The sequence below is a fragment of the Notamacropus eugenii genome, chromosome 2, assembly GCF_028372415.1.
Source record: "Notamacropus eugenii isolate mMacEug1 chromosome 2, mMacEug1.pri_v2, whole genome shotgun sequence".
Lineage (NCBI taxonomy): Eukaryota > Metazoa > Chordata > Mammalia > Diprotodontia > Macropodidae > Notamacropus > Notamacropus eugenii.
In genome coordinates this window covers 51,241,831-51,264,062 of record NC_092873.1, presented here as the reverse complement: position 1 = coordinate 51,264,062, position 22,232 = coordinate 51,241,831, and the positions used below count along the sequence as shown (strand labels likewise).

The 22,232-nt window shown below is 48.1% G+C and overlaps 1 protein-coding gene across 1 annotated transcript in view; it reads right to left on the bottom strand.

The window, feature by feature from the left end:
• Positions 1 to 1,025: 1,025 nt before the first annotated feature.
• The window catches only part of SRRM3 (serine/arginine repetitive matrix 3), a 54,107-nt gene continuing 32,900 nt past the window's right edge, over positions 1,026 to 22,232 (bottom strand). Inside the window, exons 10-13 of the mRNA XM_072640266.1 lie at positions 21,846 to 22,017; positions 7,263 to 7,666; positions 4,446 to 4,583; positions 1,026 to 2,043 (exon numbers count right to left, since the gene is read on the bottom strand). Coding sequence (XP_072496367.1) covers positions 1,809 to 2,043; positions 4,446 to 4,583; positions 7,263 to 7,666; positions 21,846 to 22,017 — 949 coding nt within the window. The 3' untranslated portion in view covers positions 1,026 to 1,808. The remainder of the gene's footprint in view (positions 2,044 to 4,445; positions 4,584 to 7,262; positions 7,667 to 21,845; positions 22,018 to 22,232) is intronic.

Sequence of the window (22,232 nt, the reverse complement as noted above, 5' to 3'; positions counted from 1 at the left end):
AAGAAGCAGCAAGGGCCAGAGACCTTGACACCTGGCCTGGCAAAGTGGAGAGGCTGTGTGTGTGGGGGGTGGGGAGATGAGTGGTCCTGGCCTTCAAGGCCTGGGGGAGAATAAATAAGACACAAATAAATTAATTAATAAATAAATTCCATAGCAGCCTAGTTCCCTGGGGGGAGGGGAGTGTTGCTGACTTAGAGTAATACTGGCCCTGGAATTCACAGTCTCTCTGAGGCTCTAAGCCCAGCTTTGAGGGTTAACTAGCTCTCTTCAAGTGACTGCCTCTGTAGGTCTCATTGGAATTGGAGTCTCTTCTCAGGCCCAGGTCTGTAGATCCCAGGCCTGACAGATGAAAGAGGTGTGAGTATATGTAGTGAAGGGTTATCTCCTCCAGAGGAGGGCCATGCTAAAGGCTTAGTTGATGGAGCCACACCCCAGACAAAATTCATAATGATAGGGGATATTAGCCCTGGGGAGGAGAAAGGACATCTGGGGGGAGATTTCCTTCCTGAGTCCCACAGTCAGACTGATTCAGTCACTTGCAACTTCTCCCCTCCCCCACAAATGTCCATCTCTGTTTCTTGGGGTGGGAATTCCTATGCCTCTGGGTATGTATATACCATTCAGCTACCTTAGGCCAAAAGCCCTGTCTCCTTTCCTTCCTTGGAATCACTAGAGGTCCCCTTGGGATCACTCCATGAATGTCCCCATGGCTCAGTGGTCAGGGAGTTTTTCCTTCCATTTAATCTAGGTCCTACTCACTTCATTGTTGGACCATCCCTCCCAGCTGTTTCTAATGGAAATTGAAAGCAGATACTCTCTTTTTCAGTAGCATTCCTGGACATCAAGCATTGAGTTCCCCCAAGAGAAGGCCAAAGGAAAGTCCAGAAGGCTAAGGGAAAGAAAAGAAGTTCTGAGAGAGGGAGGCAGATGTGAAGGGAGTTGAAGGCCTTGGAAAGTTACCAGGCCTCATGTCTTCTCCCAAGCAAACAGGAAGGGGAAAGGGGCTGGGGATACATTCTGGGGGGGAGAGGTTTCATCTCTTTGTGCCAGCTCCCCAGGAAGGCCCCTTCCCCATGGGGTGGGTGGTTCAGGGCAGAGTAGGGCTTGGGGGCAGGGATTGAGCACGTCCTGTGTTCAGTGGCTCTTGGTGCTCTGGGGCAGTGCCCTGCCCCAAGGAATGGAGAGGGCACCTTCTGGAAGCAGTAGGATCCCGATCTTTGTCATCAGGCCCTTTGCCCAAATTGGGCAGAGGTCTCTGGGGTTCTGGGGTGCACCAACCCCATTCCCATAAGGACAGAGTTCCCCTGTTGCCAACCCAACCTTGTACAACAGGGTCAGAGGAAAAGGGGTGAGAGGATGGGGGAAAATCTTTCTTCCCCAGTCAGGCTTAGGCCCTTCCCTAGACACTCCCTGCCCTAGGGCCAATCCAGAGGGCAAGAGTCTCCATCCACCAGTTGCTCTTCTCTTTGCCCCCAAACTGGAGGTGCTGGTTTGGAGGGTGACAGCGATGGATGAAATGAGTGAGTTTGGCCCAGCAGGGCCTTTGGCCTGGGCTGCCCAGATACTTGGGTTTACCCTGTGGGGTATGAATGGAGCTGGCAGTGGGGGAAGTGAGTGGGTATGTAGGGGAAAGTCTCTCACTCCACCCCCCAGGAGAATGGCTCCATGGGCCCCTTCCCCCTGGTTCTGGACTGCTTCCTGGTCCTCTGAGCCGAACCAAGGTGGGGCCCTTGGGCCAGGAGTAGGTGGGGGTGGGAGCAGGAAGGAGCAGGCATCGAAGGGAAAAGGAGCATGGATCTCTCGGGGGTTCAGAAGCCCCCACTTTCTGAGCTGCTGCGGCTGTTGTAGCTGGGGCTGGGGCTGGGACTGGGGGTCCTGGAGGGGCTCCGGGTTCGGCTTCGGCTCCCGCTGCGGCTGCTGTAGCTGTCTGGGCTGTGGCTGCCGCTCCGGCTGCGGCTGTACGAGTGGCTGCTCCAGGAGCTGGAGGAGGAGGAGGAGGAGGAAGGACTGGGCCGGTAGTAGGGGATCGGGCGCTTCCGGGCACTGCAGAGGGAAAGGAAGGGCACCAGGCTCAGCAGCAAGCAGAACCAGCAGGGCTAACGTGGGGGAAAACATCTGAGCCCTTGGGTAGAGAAGTGAGGGATAAGGGGGGGGTGGGAGAGAATCACATTTTCCAGTAGAGAAAAGATCCATAGGACCTGACAGAGCCAGAGCTGCAAGGGTACTTGGATCCCACTGAGTCTAACCCACCCATTTTACAGATGAGGAGCTTGAGGCAATAGAAGAGTGAAGTCAATTGCTAAGATCAAACAGAGTGGGATTCAGTCAGATCTGCTGCTTCCAACGCCAGGAAGTATTTTCCACCAATCTAAAGTTGGCAGAGTACTACCCAGTTATCTGAGCTCATTTTGTGCTCCAAGAGAGTGGGAAGGGAACTGGTGGCCCAAGCTCCAAAGGCACCTTCATTCCCTGGCCTTTCCTGTCCAGAAGAGAAAACTGAGGCCCAAGTGGGCAAGTGACTTGGCCAATAAATGTCATGGCGTGGGGAGGTCAAGGCTGGAGCTCTAGCCCAGGGCTCTTGAATCTGGGTCCAGGGCTCTTTCCACTGTACCAGGATATCTTGGGGAAATGACCCTATGGGCCATTCTCCCTATTCCCAGGAAAAACTAGGTACCCACTCCCTCCCCTTTCCCCTGCTTCCCTCTTAGGTGTGCTCAGGTTTCTAGAGATTAGTTTAGAGTCAGGAAGCTGTGGTCCATAGAGGAGAAAGGAGTGGTTAGAAGGTAGCCCCCCACATTCCCCAGTTAATACAGAGAAGGACGACACCATGGAATTAATGAGGGGGAGGCAGTCTAATTCGGGGGAGGACAGGAATCACCTTATCCAAGGACAGGAATGGTCCAATGGCCAGAGCTGGTGCCTCTCCCCACTCACAGATGGGAAAAGATAAGACCAGAGTTTGGGAGCTGGAAGGAGCCTCCAAAGTCATCTAGTTCAACTCCCTCATTTTCCAGATAAGGAAACTGAGGCAAAGTTGCTCAGGGTGATGGTGGTACTACCTTTTAGCACAGTGCCTGGTACATAGTAGGTGCTTAATGATGTTTATTGATTAAGTAGAAGAGCCTGGAAGTAAACCCAGGGCCTCAAACCCCCAAGCCAGAACTCTCCACTGTACCATATTGCCTCTGAGCCCAAAAGTCACCATCCTCAGTCTTCACACCTTGCATCTGGTGGATAAAGAGAAATCGAGACTTGGGATGGGGAAAGATACCAATAGTGGGGCCTAAGTCCCAGTCAGTTCTGGGGATGAGTGGTGGCCCTAATTCCTAACTGGCATCTAATAAAGACACTAATTGCTTGGATGTCAGAGCAGGAACTGGCATTTAGACTTTTTATCTCATCCCAGAGGTGGGGGACATTTCAATGGGTTTCCGAAGGAATCCATGTCCAAAGGGCTAGGCTATCTCTGCCCTCTACCTGAGCTAGCCGCTGGGATCATGCCTGCTGTTTTCTCCTGTAATAGATGGAAAGAGAAATATAGTGGAAAGGCTGGTAGAGTGGGGTGGAGGGAGGGAATGGCATGTGTGGAGCTTGAAAGAAAGGGAGAGGCCCCTAGCCACTAGGTCTTGTTCTCCTCCCTCTCCCCCTGCCCCATTTTCTAGAGAAGGCTGAAAGCAAGTCAGAAAGGTTAGTCTTGTCGGAGGCAGACAGACAGACTGAGAGAGCCAAACACCTCACACAGGAATTTTCCAGGCAGCCCTCAGGGATGGGGGAAGGTCCTGATGGAAGGTTACCACAGTAACCGAGCTGGTTCCCCCCTCCCCCATCCTGGCCACAGCTTCTCCAGGTGGAACCTTGAGACAAGGAAAAAAGAATATGTCAACTGGGGAATGGGGCCCTAGGGGTGGATGGGAGGGGTCCTAGAAGACCCTGCCTCACCTAGCCCTGCAGAGAAAAGCCTCACTAACTTCTCCAACTCTTTTCCATATCCAGCTCCTGAATCCATAGAATTCAGTACTGAGCTTCTCCCATGCACTGGTCCCTTGCTTATCAGTGCTAACATGGAGCCTTGAACTCTGACACACAGCCTCCATCTTGGACACTGATCCTCTGTCCCAGACATTGAGCCACCATCCTTGACATGGACTCCTGATCTCCAACCCTGAACTCTCAACCTTGACACTGAATTTCCATTTCCATCAGAGAACCCTGATTCCTGATGTTGGTCAGTGAACCCAACAGTGAGCCCCTACTCCAGCCCTGACCTTGTGAGATCAAAGTCATTTTCTATGCAGCTTTCAGGGATTCAGATGAATTTTCATTCTTATTTTCCAAGCTCAGGCACCCAAGCTTGCCTTTTCCATTTCCCATGGCCATGGCCACAATATTGCACCCTGGATCAGGACCCTCACTAGTCAGTGACCATCCCTACCTGCGGAACCTACCTGGTTATCCGCCTGGGTTCCATGAAACTAGGTGAGTCCCGACGCCTCTTTCGAATGGGTGAGTAGCTCCGGGACCGCCGCCGGGGCCTAGTGGTTTCCCCCTCTGGGTGCCTTGTCCGGCCATCACCTTCCTTCTCTCTGAAACAGACAGGCTCACATTAATTGGAACTAATGGTGGATTGTCAACCCTGGGTCCAGACCTTAGATTTCCAAATCTGTTCCCCAGCTCTCCCATACACTCTTTTCCCCCCTATCCCCTTCTCTCATCCCTGATACTTTCCCATAGACCCTCTGACCCACAGGCCTTCCAATTTCCAAGTTTCAGGGCTGCCTTCCTGAAATGACCATGGCTGCTGCAGCACTCTCAGTATGGCCCTAATAGATTCTTTCAGTAGGAATTCTTTGAGGATCTGACCTTTCAGGGGCTGCAGCTCTGTTTGACCCACCCCCACTCCCACCAGGTAGGGGCTTGCCAGTTTGTGGTTTTCTTCCATAGAGGAGCAAGGGTGTGGCTCCCATCAGCCCTTTTCTCCTAGGGGTGGAGTAGGGGAGTCAGATTTGGAGGACTAGTAGCTGGAGGTCCAGGTACGAGACCTAGAAGGGGTACCAAGCACCACCACCAAGCTTGGATGGAAACCAGGTCTACCTAGAGAAGGTATTTTATCACATTGAGGGGTGTATATGGGAGAATTCAGGAGCCTTTTCCAGGAGGCCCAGAGGGGCTCCAGACACTAGGCCATTGCTTAGTCACAATCTTTAGCTTGGTAGAGACTTTAAGCCCCTAGTCATGTGTGCGTTCGTTGCCGAAGACCATGCCATCAGAGAAATAATGACATGACTTGCACTTGACTTTGTTTTGAGTGAAGGAGGGCTGTGCAGGTCACCAGCTCCTCCAGAGCCATCTAAATCCAGTGACCAGATACTCATCAGGATGACTGGAGATGACCCAGGATGAGGCAATTGGAGTTAAGTGACTTGCCCAAGGTCACACAGTAGTGAGTGTCAAGTGTCTGAGGTGAGATTTGAACTGTGGTCTTCCTGACTCCTGCACTGGTGCTCTATCCACAGCACCACCTAGCTGCCCCCTAACCCCTAGTCATATGGCAGAGGAGAAAGCTGGAGCCCACAGAGGATAAATACATTCCCAGAGTCACACAGGTTAAAGGTCTTGGTGCCAGAATTCTGTTTCAGCCTTCAGATTCCAAATCCATTGGGTTCTCTCCACTCTGTCACTCAGTAGGTAATACAGGCTGGGTCAGCTAGATGCTGGCTAAATCTTGATTCTGGGAAATGTGACTGGACAAGCATTCGCGGGTCTCTTTCCTTCTGGACCTCAATTTCCCCAGATGTAATGGAAAGAGGTTGGAGTCATGATTTTTCAAGTAAATTTCAACTTCTGTGATCCTTACCAGCTAATGGTCCAAACATGCTCTTGGTTAGTAATTTGGGGTCCTCTCAGAACCTTCTCACTATATTCCCAATCCCCTTGCCTATAAGCAAAAGAAGATTCCTCCAGAGACAGAAGGGACCTTAGGGACCACTAAGGCTAGACTCAGTTTACAGTAGAAGAAATTGAGGCCCACTGAGGTGCAGTGATTGCCTAAGATCACATGGTAGTGAGTCAAAGAGTTGGGCTTTCAACCCAGGTCCTTTAGATTTCAAATCTACTTTCTTTCAACTGTGCCATGATGTGCATAGGAAAGCAGGCCTCCTTTGAAGATCCATCTAAGAAAAGTGTGTAACCAGGCTAGCCTGTCTGCTCAGAAACAGGCCATCTAGAATCTACGGGAAAAGGAGAAGAATTTTTGATCATCCAGAGTTCCATTCTACCCAGTCAGTGGAATGGAATGAGGGGTGTGTGTGTGTGTGTGTGTGTGTGTGTGTGTGTGTGTGTGTGTGTGTGTGTGTGTGTGTGTGTGTGTGTGTAAGAGAGATAGAGAGAGAGAGAGAGAGAGAGAGAGAGAGAGAGAGACAGACAGACAGACAGACAGAGACGGAGACAGAGAGAGACAGAGAGACAGAGAGTGAGTGAGTGCAAGAGTCTCCTTCAGGTTGGGAATGTATTATCCAAGGTTGTGTTGAAGGTGGGGCTACTGGGATCAAATTCTGGGGGCTGTCATGGGATCATAGCTCTAGAACTAGAAGGGACTTTAGAGGCCATCTAGCCCCCCCCCCCATTTTACAGTTGGGGAAACTGAGGCCCAGGAAGGTGAAGTGTTTTGACCAAGGCCTGCTGGTCAGAAGCAGTTCGGACCCAGGGCCTCTGCCTCCAATTCTGTTTCAGCAGTTGGCCTGAGCATTGACTCCTACACAGTCTAAGCTGGCAGGCACCTCAGAGAACACTGCCTGAACTCTTCATTTTCCAGAGGAGGAATGAGGTTCAGAGGAGGCCCCACAGCCAGTGAGTGGAGCCCCTTGTTCCCATTCATTGCCCCACACTGCCTATCCAGGGTCTGGAGTGAGGCAGGGAATGCCCTTTAACCCCAAGGTGGGGAAAGTGCTGTCACCTCCCCTCTATAGGCCTCACTTTCCACCTCTCAATCAATCTATCATCCCCTTTGCCTTGGGCAAGTCACAAGTGTCAGGGCTTAGGTTTTCCCATCTTTAAAATGGAGGGTTAACCTGGATGACTTCTGAGGTCCCTTTCAGTTTGGATCTGTGGTCCTCTAGTGCTTACACTTGGACTGGGCTAGGCTGGGGTGCTAGGTGTCAGGCTGGGCTGGGGTGCTAGGTGTCAAGACTAGGTAGGCTTGTAGCCACCAGCTGAGGCTCCCGAACCCCAGTCCAATCCCAACTGGCAGGCCCGCGGGCTCTCACTTTTTCCCAGGGGCGCAGTGGCTCCGATCCTGGCTGGGTTCCGGACCCGGCTGGTGGGAGGCGCCCGATGCATCCGAGTCGCTGCTAGAGCCTGCGCGGCTGAGCGATCGCGGGGAGCTCCTGGGGGCCGGGGCGCGGGGCCGCCTGCGTCCTTTACGACGCGGGGCCGAAGTGGCGGAGCGTGAGCGCCGCCGGTGCTTGGCTTCTCCTGCTACGCTCCCGCAGGCGCCGCCTCCTCCTCCGGGCGCACCACCTGGGCCTCCTCCGCCTGGGCCGCCTCGGCCGCCCCTGGCCAGTGGTGGCGGTGAAGCCGAGCTGGGGCTTCGACCTTCTTTCCCTCGAGGCGGTGTGGTCAAGGCTGGCTCCGCTTTGGTGTGGCCTCGGGGCTCGGGCGAGTTGGGCCTCTGAACAGGGGACACAGAGAGAGAAAGAGAGAGGAGACAAGAGACAGAGAGGGAGAGAGAAGGAGGGGAAAGGAGAGAAGGAGACATGGGCTTTTAAAGAGAACCTCCCGGGACGCGCTGTCGTTCACATCGTCAACGCACGGTGCATTCTGCAAACTACACAGACCCTGCTGCCCTGCCCTGCCCCTTCCTTCCTTTCTTCCTTCCTTCTTTCCTTCCTTCCTGATCACACCTTCTGGGTGGGCCTCCATAAATGCAGCTCATGCAAGTCTCTTCGCATGCAAAAACACCAAGGAACGGATCGGAAAGAGAGGAGAAGGGAGGACCAGGTGGGTTGGGGGAACAGTGGAGAGAGAAGGCTGAGAATGGGGATGGGGAAGAGGTGATGAAAGAACGATTAGGAGGTGGGGAAGAGAGGAGAAGGGGGAGACCAGAGCAGGGCAAAGAACCCAAACCGATAGACTCTTCCACCCGAAGGGGAAAAGGGTGAGGGAGGGGGTGAGGAGAAGAAAGGAAGAAAGGAAGGGGAAAAAAAGGACAAAAATAAACCCAATACAGGAATATCACAGAGATGGTAGGAACAGAAAAGGTGGCCGTAGGGGAATAAGGGGGAACAGTGTGTATATAGAGACCAAAAGATATAGATGGAGCTATATAATGAAAAGATGAGGTGAAACAACACAGATGGCAAAGGGCTGGGGAAGGAAGGGGGAGGGGGGAGGGTAGGACAGGGAAAGGGTGGGCAGAACTCAACTGAAAACAGAACCAGAGAAAAGAAGAAAAAAAAAACAGAAAAATTTAAAAAAAAAACACAAATGTCATAGATACTGAAATAAAATATGTCTCTGAACTCCTGGGAAACTGGTTTTTTTCTCTTTTTGGCCCTGCAGAGAGCTGTTGAGCTGTAAGTAGCTTCATCCTACTGTCTTTCTGTTTTCTCTTTTTTTTAAAAAAAATTCTGATTTTAAGTCCCTCTTGGTTAACGTCCACTTACCAAAAAAGTGGCATTTCCTCCTTTAGTAGGTAAGGTGTGAAGAGAAGGGAAAAGTGGGGCAACATAAGTTCATCATTAGATTCACAAAAATGCAAGAGAGATAGATAGAGAGAGAGATCAAAATGAACCAACCCGTTTCCTCGACCTTGGCCTTGCCATCACCAGGCATCACCAACTGCTGAGCCACTGACTCAGGAAGGAATGACTGGTGAATTAGCTCACCTGGATCTTTGCTTTCCTGTTTTTAGGTGTGTGTGTGTATAGATTTTTAAAACCAAGTTATGAAACAGGTTGGATAGGGATCACCTTGGATTTTTGGAAGCTAAAACAAAGGCTGGAAGCAAAAAAAATAAAAATAAAAAAAAGGAAAAGGCTACTTGTGCTCAGTAGTATTCTGCTGATCTGTCCTCAGCAGAGATCAATGGCTAACCCTGGCAGGAGGATCCTGAAAGAGGTGACAGGAGCCTTGGAAAGAGCCTTTGGAAGGGGCTAAGTGGAGGGCATGGGAGGAAGCTAGTAGAGAGGTACTCTGTTGGTACTCTCCTCAATTTCCTTCTACCATCAATACCACCAGGGAAATGTTTTCTTTTGGTCCTTGGATGGGGGTGAGGAGTTAGAGAGGATTATAGGGAATAGGTCTACGAGGAAGGCTCAACCCTTGAGCAATAGCCACACTTCAGCAAATGCCAAGTGGTTTCTGGGGGAAGAGTTGGTTTCCTGAGTATGATGTAAGGCAGTCTAGGGGGTCAGTTATAAGGTATCTGTCTGCAAGGTATTTAGGACCCTGGGGTTAGGAGAGGAGGCTGCATGCCTGTGTCTTCCTCTTAGCCAAAAACTGACTTGACCTCAACTGAGATCATCCCAAGGGGATCTACCCTAAAGGATAGTCAGACTCCCAAGACTCTTCCACTCAAGCTTTGGTGGAGAGCCACCAACTGGTAACTTGAGTAGACCAAAGGCCACAAATCAAAGAGAGGGATGAGGACAGTTTCCCCAGGGCAGCCAGCACTGGGAAGGCTCAGACCTGGGAACCATGGTAACATCCTTTAGTTCCCTTGGATGAAAAGAGGGCAGAGGTTGCAGGAGGGAAGAGCTAATTGCTTGATCCAGACCTGTTCCCTCTTCACCACTAACCCCATCCTCCATGCTCTAAGTCCGGATTCAATGTCATGAGGTGATAAAGCAGCATTTGCTGGAATGGCTCCTCAGTGGCATGGGAACCCAACATGTATGACCAGTCTGACCCATGACCCTGAGGAATCATCTCAGTTGCACCCCAACAAGTATCCAGAACCTACTTTTCTTGATTCCCCAGGGGCTCAAGTCGCTATCACCTATCACCCTCCTCAGCATCCAGTCACTGCCCCCAACCCCAACCCTGGACTGGGAGGTCAGGAAACCTAGGCTCTAGGTTCATCCTCATCATGAACCCACCACGCATCTTGGGCCTCAGCTTTTTTTCCAGGATCTTTGAAATGAGGAGAATTATCCCTGCTTCCATCTCAGTCTCCCAAGACATGTCATGTAAATAAAATGAGTAGCTAAAAGATGGGGAATAGCTTTGGAGGTGAAACTGCAGAAATACATAGAGATCGATAAGCCTAGTTGCCAAACTTAGGCCCTACCTACTCAGGAAGTCTTCTCATTATTTGTACCTTCAGCACCTAGCTCTATACTAGGCACAGGCCTAGTTAATGTTCATTAAATAATTCAATACTTTGTTGATCTCTTACTCTCTCTGCTCGTATCTAAAATATTCCATTTGGCAGTTGATTGAAGTTTCTGTATTTGCTGTTTATCTTGTCTGCCCAATCGCACTCTGAGCAGGGCCTGTATCTCCTTCTCCTGTCTCCCTGAGAGTGATGCCTAACTCTGGGATGGGTATACAGGAGACAGTCTGGGAGGGCTTGGACAACCCTTGAATGAAACACTCAGGGGACTCAATGACTCATAGCAGGCAACTTGAATCTTTCAACCCCATTTTTGGCCAATATTTGAATCTCTCCCTCTTACAACATCTAACCATTACAGACATTGCCCTCTTCTTGCCACCTCATAAGTCACCTAAAGTTAAATCTACAGTCTTATGCATCCTTTGCCTCTCTCTCTCCCCAAGTACCACCTTCCTACCCCAGGACCAAGAAGAATATGGAGAGGGTTCATCTGGTTGAGAAGTTCGTTTCCCTGGTGACCCCATCCTCTGCTCTTGAACTTGAAACTGGGGGTGGGGTGGGGAGGGATGGGAGGGAGGAACTGTGAGTTTCTGGGAAAAAGGCACCCTAGGATTCCTCTCAGAGATGGAATAAGTGTGGAGATAGGAATAGACCGCTCTGCCTTGTGAGCCATCAAGTGAAATTGTGTGTGTGTGTGTGTGTGTGTGTGTGTGTGTGTGTGTGTGTAGTAGTAGTAGTAGTAGTAGTAGTAGTAGTAGTAGTAGTAGTAGTAGTAGTAGTTTTTGGGGGGAGTGTAGATCAAAGAAGGCATAAAGCTTGCTACAAACATGAGTCTGCTTGTAATAAGAAGGGTAGTAGCACAGGACAAAGGGCAGGAATGAAGCCTCTATGGAATAACCTGATAGCATGGAAGGAAAGAAAAAACAATGTCGTATCCAATATTTTTGCAACAGCAAAAAGGGAAAAAATAAAAATTCCTTTGCTTTCAAAAATCCAATCTCAGACCTGCTGGAGGGGAACGGAACTTGGTCAGCACAGTGGGCCTTCCAAACGTCCTTCTTTGGTTAGGGTGTGTGAACTCATGTGGTAGCTGTCATTCAGCTTTAAAAGTCTCTGGAACCTTGGGGGAAGGAGGTAATGTGTGGGGAGGTCAGCTATTATTGGTGCTCTGAGAGAATGGGTTGAAGGGTCTCTCATGCTGAAATTGTAAGGGAGGGGAAAGCAGAGGAAGAGGTCAAAGGCAATAGAGTGCCAGCTATCTTACCAAGGCAAAACCCTCTCCTTCTAGCCTTTAATCCCTCACTCAAAGCTTCCTTTGAGAGAAAATAGCCTCCGACTCAGAAACACTTGAGTTCAAAGCCTGCCCTGATACAAACTAGCTCTGTAGGCTTCTATATATAGCTTCCCCATTAGATTGTAAACTTCCTGAGAGCAGGGACTGTATTGGAATTTTCTTTGTATCTCTAGGGCTCAGCATAGAGCAGGGTATGAGGCAAGCAGTCTATATATGCTTGTTGATAGATTGGGGAGGTCCCTTACCCTGTACCCTCAGGTAGTACCTCTCAGTACCCCTAGGCAACACTCTAAGACTACAAAATTACAAATTCAGTTGCTGATCTGCATCCTTGGAGAGGATTTAATACACCAGGAATCCCCTAAACTACTGAAATAATGGGTCTGTAATCCTCTCCTCTCTCTATCCCCAAAGAATTTCCCCAACTCATCTACATTCCTGAGGAAGGGTCATAAATGGAGATGCAAATAAACCCAAAGGAAGAAAGTTTCCTCTCCCTTCCATGGGAGACAATGGGATGCGAAGGCTGCTAGAGGAAGCCTTTCTTAGGGTGGGAAGAGAGATCATTAGGGGCTTGAGCTCCTGTGTGCCATGGCACATCCTCCTAAGGTTGATACCTAGCTAGCTCAGGAAAAGGGACCTCTATGTTCCCTCCCAGCTCTGATGAAATCCAAAACATCCCAGCTGGATTGGACTCCACCATATTTTAGAAATTCTAGTTATCCATAGAACTTTTTGAGGTGGGAGGGAATTCAGGGACCATATACCTATACCCACAAAGCAACCCCCCCCAGCCCCGATATCACATACCCAGCAAGGGGAGGGGGAGAAGAAGCCTGTTCCATCTTTGACAACTCTTATTTTTGTGAGGACTTTCTTTGGCAAGGCAGCTCTCAAAACCCAGACTTCTCTCCCTGAAGGCCAACTAAAATCCAGTGCACACAAAATAGCCATGCTGCATGGCTCAGGCCCCACTTTTGGTGCAGAGACTCCAGAGGCTTTCTCCCATCCCTGAGGATCTCCAGGAGGCATTGCTGAGCTGTCCTAGCATCCTCCCCCTATCTGCAGTCCTCAGCTGATATCCAGGCTGCCATTACCTCTGAGACCCCAGAGAAAGCCCAAGGGGAGGAGAGAGGAAGAACTCATTCTTCACCAGGCTTCCCCTCAAATGTTCTCCTGGGGGATGTTCAAATAGCCCTTTCATTCAACGGAGCCCAGCCAAAACCCACAGGGGAAGGAAGCAGGGATTTGGGGTAGGTAAGAAAAGAAGGGTAGATTGCACTCATTAGAGTCTCTTTGAGAAAGATCCCTTTTTATAATGGAAGAAGAGTGAATTATTTCTCTTCATCCTGGCTGCCATCCTGAAACTTCCTTGAAAATCTTGATGCTAACGTTTAGCACCAAAAGGTTGTAACCGTGTTGAGGGCAGCTGGGATCAAAACCAATTGATCTTCTTCCTCTTTCTTTCTCAAACTAGCCCCCAGCTTGGCCAGTCTGAGAGAATGGCTTCGCAGGTTGGGTGAATTTTGGTTACCTGCCACTTTAGGCAGCAGAGGAAATTCAATGGACTCAACACAATGCACTGTTCACAACAGGAAATACAGAGTCAGGAGGCTAAAACCACACAGAAATGCATTCTAACAACAACGAGAGAGAGCAAGAGAGAGAGACAGGCAAGGAAGAGGGAAGGAAGGAAGGAAGGGAAGAAGGAAGGAAGGAAGGAAGGAAAAGAGTAAAGAAGGAAGGGAGAAGAAAGAAAGAGAAAGGAAAGATTATAGAAGGATGGGAAAAGGAAGGAAGAAAGAGGAGGGGGATATAGAAGGAAGGAGAAAGGAATACGTGAGGGAAAGGAAGGAGGAAGAAAAGGAAGGAGGAAGGGAAAAGAAAAAAGATGAATTAGAAGGGGGGACAGAAGGGCAAGAAGGAAATCCCACCAAACAAAAAAAAAACAAGAAAGGAGAAACAAGTGGCCTTTTAGCTTTAAAAAAACAACATAGAACCACCAAAAAAATCATATGAAAGAAAGAGATACAGAAACAGGAGAAAGACAGAGAGAGAGAGAGAGAGAGAGAGAGAGAGAGAGAGAGAGAGAGAGAGAGAGAGAGAGAGAGAGAGAGAGAGAGAATATCACATTAAAACCAAGCTCAGTGCTGCAAGGCTTATCTGGAGATGGGAACGTGCGTAGCCAGACAAATACCTACCTTCTGATTGGTCAGTGACAGGAATGCAATAATAACAAAGAAAAGGAAAATCTCCCATTTGGATGCAGAATGGGAAAAAGACAATGACGCTTTTTAGTATTTGCCACTTTCCACCCCTGGCTAATAAAGCAATTGCTTTGGCTGAGGCAGAGTAGAGGGGGTTGTGCCCCACCCCCCTGTAGGGCGGCATTTCTGGACACCCCAAGCAGCCATTTGACTTTTCTCTGCTCTCGTTCATTTTTTGTTCTTTTTGTTGTCTGAGTCAAGTTGCCTTTAACTCTCTTACCAACAGAGACCTTCCAGAGAGCATGCAATAAGCAGCAGATGGAGATGGAACAACATGGAGGGAGCCCATAGCGGGGAGAGGGGAGGGAAGAGACAGAGATGGGAAGGGCAAGGAAAGGAGGAGACAGACCCAGAGATAGATAGATAGAGAGAGAGAGACAAAGAGAGAGAGAAAAGAGGGCAATCCAAAAGAAGCCAGTCAGAGTGGAAGGATGAAAGTGGAAAGGAAAACTGTCCATTTAAAAGGGAAGTCAACCAGGCTGAGTGTCTAAGGTTTCAGCACTTGCTCCCCACTGGCCATTCAGTGTGTCCTGTACAAGTGAGAGCTAATGCATAAAAAGATGATTCTCAGTCCAGTTCTTGTTTTTCTTTCTGACAGGAAGCAGAAAGGTGACCCTTAAAGCACTTTCAAGATTTTCTTATCTCCTTTCTCTCTGTTAGAACTTCCTCCCCAACTACCTTTAGAAAATAAGCTCCTTGAGGGCAGGGACAGTTTTATTTTGTTTTTGTATTCTTCGCACCTAGGTCAGCTTCTGGCACATGGTTGGAACTTAATAAATGCATGTGGATTAACTATTTAATTCTCCTATGGATGACAGGACTTGGGCGGGGAGATGCTGGTATCTTCCTGGTGAGTCCCAGCTGGACCTTTACCCTTCTCTTGGATTCAGGCGAATTCTAAACTGACTAAGGGTGGGAGAGAGCCAGAGAGGGCAATTCCAGTCCCATGGAAGAAGATCAAATCGAGATCAATGGAAGGGATAAGTGGAAGAACCCTTAAGTGCCATGAGGGAATATTAGTTGCCAGCTTTAGTAAGTATCTTTAGAACCTGTTTCTTGGGATAGGACATAGAAATAGAGACTAAAGCCGAGAATTCATTGGTATAGAGAACACCCAGATAAGGAAAGTCCCTCTACCAATGCAGGTCAACACCCTTTCTGCAACTTCTATTTGTTGGCAGAGCTTCTTAAACTGTGAGTCAAGACTCCATATGGGGTAGAGAAAAATTTGGCAACAGTAAAGATTTCTGAAAGTGCAATGACTGAAAATTAATTAAAAATCAAAGGCGTCATGAACCTGAGATGTTTCTGGCAGTGCTTTGCTGGTGCTGCATCACGCAACTTTGATGCGGTCTTGGTTCTGAATGCTTAGCATATGCACTTTACTTGCACCAGGACACACAGCATCAGCAAATGCTGCTGAAAACACTGAACAGTTACATGTCTTGTCCAGTTGCAGCCTGTAGGTGTCAGAGATAACAGGTGACTCCAGGTTTTCATGACTTTGAGGTCAACTCTATCCCCTCAGCCATGTTGTCTCCCTCAGGATGAATGAGGGTTAAATCAACAACTTGGGGGAGGGCTTATGGCTCTGCTTGAAGTCCAAGGATGTCTAGGGAGGACAAGGGGCCCACTCATGACTTCTTCCAAGAAACAGATGCACACTTTAGGCACCCAATGTGTTTCTGAAAAGTAGGAATGGAAATGAATATTTTGTAAATTACATCCCATTAAAAATCATGTGAGGGGAATGAACTATTTAAAAGGAAATCCTTTAAAAAGTGGACAGAATCTCTGGTGAAATGAATACTCACCCAGCTTATTTGGTTTGGACATTTCCTTCTCCTGTGCCCCTAGGGCTGGGATCCATGGGTTTTGTGAAGGGTTATCTCTCTGATCTTGGTAGGAGAAGGATGACAGCAGGTGTGTGCTACTCTGATGGGACAGAATCTGGGCAGCCACCACACTGAGGCATTTGGAGGAAGCTGAAAGTGGGAGCATAGCTAATAGTAGTCTTTTCCTATATCTTCTCCCAGGTTATTTAGAAGGATTTATAAAGTGGCAAAGGAAAAACCAGGTATTATAAGGACTCACCTGGTGTTTGAACCTAGCATTTCCAGAAATGCAGAACATCCTTGAATTTTCAGGATGTTGCCTAGCGCCTATCTCTTATGGTGAGTCAGTGGTGGGAAGGAGAGGACAGGATTCTTCCCATTGGCTGTCTGAGCTACTAATGAACTTCAAACCAGCCACTGATAATATACCAACAAATTACAAATGATCACTGACAGGCTGGTCTCTCACATCCTGCTTCACAGCTCAGCCACTCAGTGACATGGCAAGGTGGGAGAGCAAGGTGACAAGTGTACTCCTCTATCCTATGTATCCTATAACTTTCTGGAATTCCACTGGTATGGAATTTTTGCTTTGAGCTCTAATTGGTTCCACAGGCCTTGATTGTTGAATTATAGAGTGAATAATGACCCCCCCCCCCAAAAGGATCCCTAGGTCTGCCCTAGAGCCCATCCATGAAGGGCTGCCAAAGAAATGTTCCAGAGAAGACCAGAGGCCATACTCGCTCTCCCTAATGCTATCTTTACAAGTTAAGAATATTCCTCATTCGCTGGACACTCCTTGACATTCTGTTATGAATCTATGCTTCGTACCATGGGTTGCCTGACAACCATTCCTTTGTCTCCCTCCTGAATCTTGGAGCTCCAAGTGCCTGGCATTCTGGAGGTTATATAGATCTTTGTCATATCTTGTCATATACCCTCCCCATCCTCCTTTTTTGGAAGTTGAACTAGAGTGGAATGAAAAGACCATCAGCCCAAGAGTCAGGGGACCCCCAGGCTCCGGCATTTATGAGCTATGGAACATGGAGTGGATGACTCCCCCTCTCTGGGAATCAATTTGCTCATCCATAAATGAGAAGGTTGAACAAAATGACCTCTAAGATTCCCTTCCTGTTCCATTATCTTATGGGCTCTGTTAGTCCAGGACATGAAGTAACCCCAGGCCTTACCCTCAGAGGGGCAGCTAGTAGTGGATGGAATGTTTGACTTGCAGTCAAAATAGACCTGGGTTCAAATTACACCAGATATTTGCTGTGTAACTCAAAACGAGTCACTTATCTTCTCTGAGGCCCAGTTTCCTCATCTGTAAAATGAAGAGGTTGAACTCAGTGGCATCTAGGGTCCCTTCCAGAACTAAACTATAATCCTATGGTCCTAGAGGAAGGGAAACTCACTTGACAAGGGTATTCCCAGTGTGAATTGCTCCTTTCTACAGTCATCTTCCCTTTTAAATTCCAGTCACAGAGGAGGGGTAAAAAGAAACAGTTTGAAACAATGATCAGTGTCCACTTGAAATTCAAAAACATGTCTCTGCATTGACGTGGCCAAAGGCGTCCACAGCAACACACACAAACGCAAAATTCTAGAACAACACAGTAGATACCAGAAAAGAAAATAAATGGAGAAATAGTTTGCATTTCTGTACATTACAAACGGGAAAAAAAATATAATAAGATCAAGAAAAGAAAGGGGGAAAAACACAGGACAAGGTAGGTGAACTCCCCCAGCCCAGCCCTTGCCTGCTGTAATTCCCCATATTACCACGGTTCAAATGGGAGGCTAAAAAACAAACAAAAACACAGATGGAATTAAAAAGTGTTGTGTGGCTTTTTAAAGACAGAGTAAGCAAAAGTCTCCCCCATCACTTTGCCATCCCCACCCCCACCCAAGACATTTCTCATCATTTGCTAAACTCTGTGACACCCCAATGTGAAAAAATAGGGGGCTAGGTTTCCTCTTGGCTTTGATTCTACTTCCAAAATACTTTCTCCAGGGGAAGAATGGGAGATTAGAAGCTGGTGGCCACCCCACCCAATAGCATCTCAAGCAAAGGGAGAAAAAGAAGCCAGCAAGAGTATTCCTCAGTGAGTTATTTTCAGAAGAGGCTTAGGGGGCATGGCTATCTTGGGATGGAAAGGGTGGGCAGATGGTTGAGGATCCCCAATCTATGAACAGTAAAGAAGGTAGGGTAGTAGGGCTCATTTGACTTGTTTTCTGGGAGAAGGGTGATCATTGGCCAGTCTCTCCCACTCCCTTTCCTTGCTACCTTCAACCTGGATGAGTTCCCTTGAAACTGATTCAAAATAAGCCAAGGTTGAACCCTTTATTGGGGGGAAACAGTGTTGGGGAGGGGGTGATACCTGATCTCTTCCTGGATTTCAGGGCTCATGTGGTCCTCTGTCTTACTGTTATTGCCCTAAGGGAGGGTCTTGAAAATCATAGGATAAAACAGCTGATAAGTCCCTGAGAGAACTTGACAAATTTAAAGCCTTGTGGAAGGGGACTTTTTTTCTTAGTCTCAGTGTTCTAAAAAGCAGTAGGTAGAGGACTTTAGAGGGTGGAAAGTGGCATAAAGAGTGCCGTTTTGACAGTCTGACCTTTAGTTGTCTTTCATCCTACCACCATGACCACATAGTTGTTGCTGTCCTAGGTGCTAGATATAACCAAGGGAAAGAGAAGGTCAGGGTTAGACAAGATTTCCCTTTTTTTTTTTTTTTTTTTTGATATGCTTTAGGAGTGGATACTCTCTAGTGTGAGCCTGATATGGGGAACTCTGAGTAACCTAATGTCACCCCTTTTCGGCCTTCGCAGAAGGCTGGGCATTACCTTGTATGAGCTAGTTAACGAAGGCCCTGAGGCCCCTAGAGGATATTGATATATTGGGAAATTCATGTTCTGTCCCTTCCTTTCTGGGTGTATGAGTTCAGTCCTACTGAGAATACAAGTGTTGTTCTCTTTAGATTTAGGGGTTCAATCCACTGTAATGTTGTGGGTCCTGTTTTCTTTGGGTTTATGCATTCTGTCTCCATTAGTTTTGTGAGTTTGTTACCCCTCTGAGTCAGTCTGGACTATGCCATGTTGAGTACATCCTGTGGCTTTGAAAACCAATAGTTAATGATCCATGTAGATATTTTCTGGACTGACCTAGAAAAGGGCATATCTCCTCCCTGATTCACTCCACTGCCTTTCTGTTATGGAGCAAGGGAGGAACTTTTAACCAACAGGAGGTTTTGGCTGAAGAGAGCTCACGGCCTGGAAGGCACCAAAGAATGCTCCATCCAGGCTGGATTATAAATCACTTTCTTGAAATAACTTTTTAAAAAAAAAAAAAGCCATGGGATGATAACATCTAGAACATAGAGGTATTTTCTTGAGTTCCTTTAGGATTCACAAAGTAGTTGCCCTTCATTTTCTTGTCTAAGGAAATGGGAAAATTTGTTTTAAAAAAACAGGGAAAAGGAATGAAAGGAAACAGCTAAAAATTGAAATCAAAATCAAAACCAACACATACATGGCTGCTGCTATGCTAAGGCCTGAGAGGTGATCAGACTCTAAAGGCTCGGGAGTGGGGGAGGGGGAGTGGGAATTATACTATACATAGCTCCTGCTCTGAAGCAGGGGTATGACCAGAAAGGCTATCCAAGGCAGCTGATATTCTAGAGTCCAGAGGGCTTAGCTATAATTCTCTAGCCTCAGAAAGACATATCTTGGCCTTCATGCTTAGAGATAGGCAAAGGAAATTTTGGATAAGACAAGGTGAAGTGACATTATGTCCCAGGGAAATCAGGGAGAGCTGGGCTAAATATTCAGTGGGGTGAGGCACATTAGAAAGAAAACTGGACTGGAAGATAGGAAACTTGAATTATGCTCCTGGGGCTGGTACCAACTCATTTTGTGACTGAAGATGAATCACTTAAACTTTATGGGTCTTGGTTTCCAATGCACAGGGTTGGATTAGGCAATCCTCAGTTCCCTTCTAGCTCAGAAATGCTGTGATTCTAGTCTCAAAAAGGAGACAGGTTACCCTGCCCCCAGCCCTGTCTCCACCTTCTTCATAAAGAGGAGTAAAGAATGTGGAGTTGTGGAGACTTGGGTTTAGTTTAGTCCTGATGACCCTCTCCCCATCTCAGTCTGTGATCTCCAAGACCTCCTGTGGGCCTCAGAGAACCATGCCCTCCTACAAAAAGGATGAGTATAGATAGATCTCAGTCATGCCTTGAGAGAGGAATGAGCTGACCAGATGGTCAATGAATCTTTTAATTTGAAGGGACATCAGATGTTGTCTAGTTCAAACTCTCAGCCAATTCCATAATCACATCGATAACATTCCTGACAAGGGGCCATCCAGCGTCTGTATGAGTATCTCTAACGATGGGGTGTTCATTACCTACCAGACACTCCATTCTGTTACTGGACAGCTCTAATCGCTGGGAAGTGATATGGAGCAGAAATTGGCATCTCTCTAACTTCTAGTCTTCTGTCCCATGGGGTCAAGCCAAAAACCCCTCATCATTCTTCAAAGCAGAGATGTCTTGGATGAAAGGTGTGGTAAAAGGACAAAAAGCAGGGTGGGATGAAGAAGCTGGTCTTTCAAAGCAAAAAAGGTGGGACTTGGGGCCAGGCACTTGATGTGGGCATTCATAAATTAAATGCAATGTTAGTGGTGGAGAAAAAAAAAATTGGACCAGATACCAGGGGCTTTAAAAAAAATGAGTAAGAATTGTACAGAGCCTTGAAGGTTTCATGGAGTCTAAAATATTTCTAGCTTTGGGGGACTCAGTCCTAGACATGAGGACCTCAGTTCTAGGGGCAAATAGGACCAGAGATCAGTGCTAGGGATGGGTGTTCAATGTTACAGATAGGGAGTAGCACTGGGGATAGGTGTGGAGGAGGGCTTTTGAATGGGGACTCAGTCTTGGGGATGGGACATGAGTGCCAGGGATAGGGATTTGTGGACTAAGTAGTACTCTGTTGAGTCATTCAAGTTGCTTTTGGGGACAAAGGGATCAAGAAGAAGCCCTCTTTGACATCACTATCCAAGGCTGATGCCAGAAGTTGAAATTTAACGATGTCTCCTTAGAGCAAATGCTCTAAGATCATCAAAGAGAAGTGGACATTTCCTATTCAGAGATCCCAGAAAACAAAGGCAGATGGGTATAGGGGGTTTGGGCAGGAGATACCACATTAACAGTTTGGGGAGAACACTTCATCCCTTAAGCCATTCCTCTTCCCTTAGGTTTCTCATCTGTAAAATGAGGGGGTTGAATTAGGTGGCCTCTGAGGTCCTCTCCATCTCTAGATCTATGACCCTTGATCCCAAGGCATCCTAATCTGTTTCCCAGGATCATTGCCTCTGTTACACATTCCAAATGGGGTACTTGAGCCTCCCCCCACTCCCAGCTAGGGGAAGAGGGTTCCTGAAGGGCCTTGCTCTTGTACCATAGGGAGCTTTGACTCAGTCATTGGGACTTCCAAGGTCACTGGGACTACAAGGACATATGGCTGTTAGAAACTCTAAGTTCCAAGTGCATCTCTCCCTCTGCTTACTAGCTGTACCTCAGTTTCTTCATCTATGAAATAGGAATAACATTTTCCATACCTTCTTCATTGGGTGGTACTGAGAGATCAAATGGGGATAATGGATGGGAAAATCTCTTGAGGAAGGATAAAGCACCAGCACAAATGGAGAAGGCTACTCTTACAACTAATTTCATTCTTATTCTACTGTCACCTTGGTGTCCATCCATCCATAGCTCTAGGAAGATCTTCATCTTCTCTTTCCACCTAATTAATTTAGCTGTCCACTCAGGAACTTGGGGTGGGGAGTAGGGGGTCTGGTACGATCTGTCCTTTTTGGGGTTCAGGATGGGTGGGGAGGAGGAGAGGCAGGGGCAATGGATTGCAGTCTCCCCTAATCCCCAACACACACACACATACATACACACACAAGGAACAGGATTCATCTACAAACTTGGTGTGAGGGAGGGTCTGAGCTTGACCCCACCTGACCTTCTATAAATTCGAAGTGACCTTTGCCAAAGACTGAGGAGGTGGGTGGAGAGGGGAAGGTGGTGGCAAGAGCCAGGGATACGTACATCCAGTGGGGTATCCGATGGGCTGCCTCGGGACTGGCTGGGACGCCTGCTCCGCTGGCCATTCTGGTGTGGAGACCCTGATCGGCTGCGGCCCGAAGGAGAGGATGTTCTGCTCCTGCTGGACCGCTGGCTACTGGCCTTGGGGCCATCATCTCTGGGCTTGGGGCTCAGTCTGTAGCAAGGGGAGGGATGGAGGGAGCCAGGGTGGGACCCTCCTACTTCATTCCCACTTCACTGAACCAGTCTTGGCTGCACAGACTGGAAGCACAAACCTTTCTGATCATGCAGTCCACCCTCACCCCTCCCTTGTCCCCTTTGCCTTAGAGATCAAGGTCCAGATCCCTTAGGTGATGCATCATCTCTTGAAGGATGTCTTCCCAGACTCCT